This window comes from Toxorhynchites rutilus, chromosome 3 (assembly GCF_029784135.1).
Source record: "Toxorhynchites rutilus septentrionalis strain SRP chromosome 3, ASM2978413v1, whole genome shotgun sequence".
Taxonomy (NCBI): Eukaryota; Metazoa; Arthropoda; class Insecta; order Diptera; family Culicidae; genus Toxorhynchites; species Toxorhynchites rutilus.
Window position 1 is genome coordinate 279813523 of NC_073746.1, and position 9366 is coordinate 279822888.

General features: G+C 39.1%; 2 protein-coding genes across 2 annotated transcripts in view; both read right to left on the reverse strand.

Moving 5' to 3' along the window:
• LOC129776181 (uncharacterized) overlaps nucleotides 1-9366 on the reverse strand; it is a 445403-nt gene that overhangs the window by 34837 nt on the left and 401200 nt on the right. The window lies entirely within an intron of this gene.
• LOC129776183 (prostatic acid phosphatase-like) lies at nucleotides 5335-6883 on the reverse strand. The gene has a single exon (XM_055781661.1). The coding sequence runs from the start codon at nucleotides 6846-6848 to the stop codon at nucleotides 5544-5546; it is 1305 nt and encodes a 434-aa protein (XP_055637636.1). The 5' UTR covers nucleotides 6849-6883; the 3' UTR covers nucleotides 5335-5543.

Genomic DNA, 9366 nt, shown 5'->3' on the forward strand with positions numbered 1-9366 from the left:
CGACTCGATCGAAATACAGAATAGGGGTGAATATTAAATCAATACAACATGACAGAGCAACAAAAATATGCATTGAAATGAAAATGATGCGGGAGACCTCGCTGATTAATTTTTAGGAATTAGTGTGATTACCTGGAAAAACTTGAAAATCAGAGAATTCAAACAATGTCAGGGAAAATTAGGGGACATCAGGGAATTTCTGGAAAAGATGCAATTCTGCCAATTAGAATTTTGATTAGAGCAATAATTGGAAAGTTAAAGATGCCAAAAAATTGTATGTAGCTAGTTCGGCTCTCTGTACTTTTTTTAGTATACATTGTTTGCTTTTGCCTATAGGTAGGTGGAGTTAGTCCTTCAGAAAGGTAAACAATGCCAAACAATGCCATAAAGTTATCATCCTATTTTATAAACTGCTTTCTATGTTACAGAACATATTATTATTATATGAGGGGCTTAGAATGAAAGGGGTGTAAGTGATATGATCGATTTCTCTACATCGACTCTCTCTTTTGGTCATACCTTAGCTGCAAATATATTCTCAGCTGTATTTGACAATGTGGAAGATAGGTAAGCAGGTAGCAAACTTAAATTGGAACGTTTTTGCAGTTGAGTTATTAACTAAATAAAACGTTGATGAAGAGAAATCGATCAAGTCACTTACACCCCTTGCATTCTGAGCCCCTCATATGTAACATAGGAAACATAACAGTCATAAGAACGAAATAGCAGATAAAACCGTACCGTATACCCTACGCCGCCGATCCGCCGTCAGAAGTGGCGGCCCCTCGCAAGCAAACCTTTGTTCCACCGATTACCCGGTTAGTTTGAAACATAGTCCTTTAGTTAGATCCGGATGGCATATGTTTGCCTGGTACATTAAGGTTGCATGGTTAACGTTTGCTTTGAAATATTGGGTTGGGGAAAAAGAAATGTCGTATATTGTCAATATATGGTAACACTTAAACCTATCTTGTGTTGTACTTATCGCATCGCGTCATACTATACGACTATTTAAAGACGATAATCTGTGCTACAAGTGTAACTGTAACAACTGTAACGATTCGCACAGCACAGCGTTGGTTTCATCGATTTCGTTCTGGTGGCACTCGCTCGATTGGCAAGGAACTGTGTATAGACCATAAAACCGTTTGGAACCATTTGCAGAAGATTGGATTCCAAAAAAAGCTGGATGTATGGGTGCCACACGAGTTGACGCAAAAAAAAAAATCTTTTAGGCCGAATCAACGTCTGCGATGCACTGCTGAAACGGAACGAACTCGACCCAATTTTGAAGAAGATGGTGACTGGTGATGAAAAGTGGATCACGTAAGACAACCTAAAGCAAAAAAAGTCGTGGTCGAAGCGCGGTGAGCCGGCCCAAACCATCGCCAAGCCCGGATTGACGACCAGGAAGGTTTTGCTGTGTGTTTGATGGGATTGGAGGGGAATCATCCACTATGAGCTGCTCAACTATGGCCAGACCCTCAACTCGGTTCTCTACTGTGAGCAGCTTGACCGTTTGAAGCAGGCGATTGACCAGAAGCGGCCAGAAATGATCAATAGGAATGGTGTTGTTTTCCACCAGGACAACGCTCGGCCTCACACATTTTTGATGACCCGCCAGAAGCTACGGGAGCTCGGATGGGATGTCCTATTGCACCCACCGTTTAGTCCGGACCTGGCTCCAAGTGATTATCATCTCTTCCGATCCATGCAAAACGCTCTTGGTGATACTAAGTTGGCCTCAAAAGAGGCTTGCGAAAACTGACTGTCTGAGTGTTTTGCAAATAAGGAGGGGTTTTTATAAGGAGGGGATAATGAAGTTGCCTTCTAAATGGCAACAAGTTTGCGAACAAAACGGCGCATATTTGACTTAAATTGGATAATTTTAAGTATATTAAATAAAACGTCAAATTTCGATCAGAAATACGACATTTCTTTTTCCCCAACCCAATAAATCATTCATATTTCAAAGCAAAAAACGACCCGGGCAAACTCATGCCGTCCGACGCTAGGTCGGACATAACTAAAGGATTATCTCCTATGTTTCAAACAAACTGTGCAATCGGCGGAACACATGTACGGCGACCGCTTCCGATGGCGGGTGATTGGATGATGTTTACAATCGAATTTGAATATCCGTCAGTTATACAAAATAATTTTTTTTTATGTAAAAGTGAAACTCTATCACTCTATTTTATACGAGTTCGATACCAGTTAATGTACAAATGTGATCATTTTAATTATGCTTATTAGAATTAAATGTAAAAATATAACTGTAAATAGCACATTCGGGGAAGTGTTGCATTCGGGTAAGTGTTTATTCGGGTAGATAATCCGTTCGGGTTAGAGATGGGCTAAACGGTTCATTTCAGTGAGCGGCTCAGAGCCGTGCGCTTAATGTAAAGAGCCGGCTCATTTGAGCGGCTCGACGGGTCTTTTCAAGAATTGGTTTATTCGGATATGTAAAGAATGGAAGACGTAAAAAATAAGGTTTAAAATAATAATCAGTGCAGAGAAAGTAAAAATATTACTTTACTGAAGGTTTTCTCTGATATATTTCCATCATAATGATCTTTTTATTTCTTTTATTTATAAACATTATCTTTTCAATGTTATCTGATGAAAGTCGACTACATCTTTCACTGCAAACTTGTCTTGCTTTCGGAAAAACTCGCTCACATGGTACTGAAGTCGCCGGAATACAAAATATTTTCAAAAAAAAAAGATAGAGCCGCAGAGAGATAGATTTCCTTTCATTCCACCAAAACGAAGGGTCGCTTAGTCTCAGCAAATGTGGATCTACAATAGATGTTGCAGCAGCTTTTGGATCATGTGAGGATCGAAGATTGCCAACCAATGAATCAAACTCCACCCATTCAGATGACAGCGCTTCATCACCAACGATTTGTGGTAGTTTCGTAGGTGTGTATTCCATGGATATCATTTTTAGCATCCTTATCAACGACTAGTGTGCATAGTTGTACTTTCTGTTATCCCCAAAACCTTGCTGCTTGAAGCGAGGATCTAGCAGTATTTGTTTTAGGCTACTAATTCGTCTGACTCAAGATTTGTAGATCGCTTTACCAGCTCCGAAATCAATTCATACAGAGCTTTTTTATAATCACTAGAACTGATTTTACTTGATCCATATAATGTTGATCATGTCGAATTATCAGTCGGGAGAATATAGCAGTTTTCGATAACGACACAGTTTTCTTCCCGTTTTGTATCCCAAACGTTTTTAAAATATTTCGAATGGAATGTTTTCATGAATAACTATATTATATTAGTCAAATCATTTCATTCGATATCCATATGCGGGTTGGATTTATCATACATAACTGTGATTTACTAGTCAAGCCCGTTCATCTGATACCCATATAATGGGGTTTTCAAAAGAAAGCAGTCTGTCATTTCGTAACGGTCGCCATTTTGGATTTACATTTTTCACGAATAACAGTGTTCTACTAGTCAAGTCCTTTCATTTGATACCCATATTGATGAGGTTTTGGCAAAATATGTAGTCTGTCATTTTATAACGGCCGCCATATTGGATTTCCATTTTACATAAATAACTGTGTCCTACTAGACAAGTACTTTCATTAGATACCCATATCGAGGGGGTTTTGAAAAAAAATACATATTTCGCCATGTTGAGGTGGCGGCCATTTTGGATTTACATTTTTCATAAATAACTGTGGTCTACTAGTCAAGCCCTTTCATTTGATACCCATATTGATGGGGTTTTGACGAAATTAGTAGTCTGTCATTTTATGACGTCCGCCATCTTGGATTTCCATTTTACATAAATAACTGTGTCCTACTAGTCAAGTCCTTTCATTAGATACCCATATTTATGGGGTTTCGAGAAAATATGTAATCCGCCAAAATTTACAAACATACAAACAGTTAAATGAAACCGCTTAAAAAGCAGCATGGGAAACATATATTTCTTCCACATTGCCGGTTCGTCAGAACGAGCATACGATTCACTGTTCTTTATCAATAAGCCGGCTCTTAAAAGAAACACGGTTCTTGTATGAACCGCAGTTCTTTTTTGAACCGTGGTTCTCAAATGAACGGCTCTTAAATGAACCGCGGTTCAAAAAGAGCCACGGCTCTTAAAAGAACCGTGGGTCTTTTTGAACCGTGGTTCATTCAAGAGCCGTACGTATAAGAGCCGTTCATTTGAGAGCCGCGGCTCATTTTTAAAGAACCGTGGATCGTACGCTCTTTCTGACGTACCGGCTCAAATGAGCGGCTCGTGAGCGCTCGCCCATCTCTAGTTCGGGTACCTGTCGCATACGGGTATTTGTTAAATTCAGGTGATTGGAATTCAGGTAAATGTCTTTCGGGTAAATGTGACACAATCGCCATTACTATTTGGAAATATACTTCTACATTATGTACTCACGGTACATTCTCTCGAACTAGTTTTCATGACAAAGAATCACAGAAAAGTATAATTTGTTGCAAAAAGTATAACATTTTCGTTCTACCCCAACCAAATGTTACTATTCAGAGAATAAATGATACGAAAATCGTATGCTACGGGTGTGGAGAAATAATTTTCAGCAACTATATAACGGGTCTTGCATTATGGACTTGTCAACTTTTTTTTAAAATAAAACACAGGTTTTTTTGAGATATTGAGTTCAAATTTATTCTGGTTGAAGTTCAACTCTTAAATTTTAAGAGTTCGCAATTAATCGTAGAGTGGTTGAGCTGTTACTGGAAAGTTGGGCGCGGAACTCGCTACATAGCTTACCAAGCCAATGAAACTTCGAATAGCACTTACCGAGATAGGGGTAGGATAGTTGTTGATGCCTGAGGTGGTTAAGAAAACCATTTGACCTCGGACAAATTGCAATTCGGAGCTACTGTCCATAAGTTCAGCATCTTTTTCAAAATTCAAAAAAATCCAAAATGGCGGCTATATAATTTTTCGTCATTTTTTGTATCAGAAACCTTCACTTAATACGTTGATCCCCGGTCGAACTAGAAAAACGCGTTTTACCTCACTAATATGGCTATGGGTAGTAATGAATGGAGCAATTTATTTACAAATAAGTTACTCTATGTTTTTGGGGTCGTTAGCATTTTTGATGATTTAACAAATTAAAATCATTTATTTTTACATTTTTTGCGTAACTTGGAAATTTTTTTAAAAAACTCAAATTTTTCGACTGTTCTGGACTGGATCGCCCTTGAAAAATAACACAGGTTCCGGAGATCAGTGAGCCAGAAATTCAATCACATATACATATTACACGAAATTCAACGACCAATCGGAACCAATGATAACATAAGAAATAATAACTACAGCAAACATTTCTAATTTGTTTCGCTTCATTAGCATTCGATAGTTTAATTCAACATTTCTATACATTGAAAAATGAAAAAAAACGAGAAATAACTTCATAATATAACATCGGTAAAGATATCAATAATACAAACTATACACCAAAAATTTATAAAACCTATACCATATCGTTGATGAGTTTACTGTGTCGTTTTCACGTTGATTAATAATTCACAGGTCACGATCCATCGATGCACAGGTACCATCTATCGTTGTGATATCCACTGACTTGTTTCCAGTACACCACCAGCACCAGCAGCATTACCACAATGATGGTAATTGACGATATAGCCACAATATATACCATGTTTCCAAATGTTTCATTGACATTTGACTCGGCGTTGGACAGCGATACTTGGCACTCACGGTCCCAATCGCCCGGGATAACGTCCTCGTACACTTTGAACATTCGGTGGAGGGGGCATCGTGTGCCGCAGTTGGGAATTTCCAAAGCCTCGGGTTCTGCGGTGGTGTTTTTGTAGTAGATTGAAATGTACGGTTTGCCGGATGATGGCTGACGCAGTTCTAGCATAAGGCATGCAGCGAACGGAGGATTGTGGAGATCGAAGAGGCGTAAACCGTTCAGGAGGTTCACTATCGTAATATCATGTACGCTGTAGACCCAAAGTGAACGATTTGGGGTTAGTTTTTTGTGGAGTTTCTTCTCGAATCGTGTGAGCAGTTCCTTGATGAGTGGACCAACTTTAAACCGCGCCAGTGGAGTAGTGTTGGTTTCCATTGCATATGCGCGAGCAGAGATTTCCCATAGTGGCTGCGGGTAGACCTTCCAGGTCCATTCTGGCAGGGTGAAATTGTGCAGTTCCTCAATGTGCAAATTGCTGTGAAGGCTCTGGATAGACGTCGGGGAGTTGACAATACTACCTGTATGGGTTGTTAAATACCGATACAGTGACTCAAGTGATTGATTGTACGCTTGGAATTCGACCGATCGTTCATGCTGCTTGAGTACTTGCTCGAATGCGGGACAAAACTTCGACGTTTGTAGAAGCGTATCCAACTCTACTGGAACGGTATGCACTGGAATCGGTTGCCACTGGATAGTGGAGTCCCACACATCGGCACCTACCGGGGGATACAACCCGGCAAGGTTAGCCTGGGCACTCATTATGGTCCTATCGATGTCGGTGGAGCGTACGTAGATGTCATCTTTCGAGTAGGTTGCGCTCAGCAGCTCGCGGTATCGATTACGCAGCCATCGTCCGAGCTCTAGATGGCGCTGTTTTCCTGTGTTTGTTAATTGACCCCATTCGGTCGTCCAATGGCTAGGATCCTTCCAAGGGTCATTAGGGTACGGCTCGAGAGGTGTCCGATCCCCGTGGCGATATAATGCTTGTGCGAAGAGTAGTTTTCCTTCCTTCTGGGGCTCTGGCTGGGATCGAACAGGAACAACACTGAGTACCACCACAAATAGGAAAGAAAGCAGCAGCGGACAGCTGCTGCTGCCACATCGGAATATGAACATGTTTTGAATAACTGTTTGAGTGCGTTTTACGTTCTTATATGCACGCTACTGAAATACTTCCGGGAGAATTTATTTATCTTGTTCCAAAGCACAATTGGATGAATGTAGGCTAGGATTTTCATTCGCTTGTTATCTCTTGTTCCTTTTATAGACAGAGCATATGTCATCAGCACGGATCGCATACATTCTCCGAGACAATCCTGATAAGCATAAGTGCTAGAACACTGTTTACTATTGAATGCCAACGAATCGTGTCCAGAGATTCTTCTGATTCTTACGAACTGTGTATCCGTTATCTGTAATCTCAAGCCAGCAAGAGCAAACTATCATACGATGCAAAATACAAAACACATCTCATCACAACCGTGGCTAGATAATGGTCATCCGTTTTGTTACTGATAGTATTGGCAAATAACAGACAAAGCGCAAGCATGTCTGATATGTCGGTTGCACTGGTAACTACTGGGTTATAGGTCTGAATTTGATTCAATTCTTGATGCATCATTTAAAAATTTACCCGAGTTTTAGTTGTTATTCTCATACATTGAGAAGTATGTTAGCTGGTCTATATTTTCTTTTAAGGCAGACATTTATACATTCTATTATTGCAGATATTTCTGCGAAAAAAAAATTGTCGGCCAATTTTTCAAAGCATCCGTTTTGATACTCAATTTGGACCCTTCGGTATAGAACATGATTGAACCATTACGAACCATCGCGCTGTTTTGCGAAGCCTCTCGATTTTTTGTTTCTCCAAAGAACGTTTATTGTCGGAGAAACTCTCGTCAGTGGATAATTAGTAGAGATGAAACGGATATCCGGTAACTATTGAAACTATAACTATAGACTGAACTATAGAAACTAGAGAAAGAATCAATAATTTCTCATTGACAGAAGCTAAAAAAATAACTCATTAATATCATTCATACATAATTAAAAATAAGGTTTGATTATAGAAATGCAAAAATTGTTGTTCATAATATAATTTGGTACTTTCGTATTAGCGTCCCCAGAGTGGAGAAAAAAGTTTTGCTTTGAAATATATCATTTATATTTCAGTGCAAAAATTAACCGGGCAAAGTATGCCGTCCAACCTAACTAAAGGATCGTCTCCTTTGTTTTAAACTAACCGAGCAATCGATGGAACACAGGTTTGCTTGCGAAAGGCCGCCGCTTCCGACAGTGGGTCGGCGGCCGAATCGGATGGTGTCACCTCGTCGGCTTAGGGCCGCCTCTGTTCCTTATTCTCGATTGATGGAAACTACGTCCCCATTACGTTGCTCTCAGAATAAATTTCATTACAAAAAAAAAAACATAATGAAAATTGCGCTCCTGTGGCGTTCATACTTAAATACCGCAAATCATAAAATCGCATTTTCGTAACAATAAAAAATGACAAAACACTACAAACAACAAGGCAACAACAATACAAAAGATATCTGAGTGCCAGTGTGTACAATAAAATTGCTATCTATTGTATTTCGGCTCTGGTGACGCTAATACGAAAGTACCTATAATTTATATTAACTCACAACATTGATTTATAAACCGAATTACTTTTATTATTAATTTATTAATAGTACTCATAAATGAATAAATAATCAATTTTTAGCAGTTGATGGTGACAATCGATTATGTTTTGCTTCGAACACCAGACAAGTTTCAGAGAACAGTCTTTCATTGTAAACACTACTGCAAGGAGCTGAAAGATAACTCTAACAAACCTTTCCAGTTGGATAACTGCTTAGAGTTTAATGACCACCCCATGTAAGGATCGTGGTTGCGACCGATTCGAAATGTTTTGACATAACAGTCGATTTCGTTAGCTATGAGATTTTATTCCTGAACGCGACGCTGACTATCATTTTCATTTGCCATTTCGTTGAAACAGTGCCAAAAGGTGTCGTGAGTTTCGCGTATAAGGTTTGATTCAGTTTCTTTCAGAAGATGTTGAAGACGGCGATAAGCTGTTACTCTCAGAAGACTCGTCGAACGATATTTTATTTTCTGCCGGGCTGTTCCCATTTCAAGAACTTCTAAATAGTCTGACATTAACCTTGAGTCCAAAAAGGTTGCGATTGGAAATTTTCGATTCTTTCCTATGTATTTGAATTGGCTTCCTAATTCAACGTTTAAAAATGCTCTCATGCGAGGTATGTTCGGTGTTCTATGTGCAATCTCGTCCTTATCCAAATACTCTTTTATGCAGCAACGTGCGAAATTGCCTCGAATTTACTATCTCATATTATCATTTCTGAAGACAGGAAATGTTTATGCACACATGCAGATTCTTCCAGTTTCGTATTCACAAATAAAGAGCTTCATCACTGATAATTACTGTTACAAACAGAGACTATTGTTTCATTTTTTCGAGGCTTGTCAAGCTGCTGAAGTTTGGAATCATTTGAACTCGATAAATTTTTTCAACAGAAAGAAACATAAATAACCGAATTCTAATGACCAAAAAACTTCTCTGAAACTTCATTGACCTATTCTGTTATTCTGCTCTGTGCTCTTT

Bases quoted from the DNA above. Each gene is read 5' to 3' on its own strand.
- LOC129776183 (XM_055781661.1), bottom strand. From the start codon at position 6,848: ATGTTCATATTCCGATGTGGCAGCAGCAGCTGTCCGCTGCTGCTTTCT.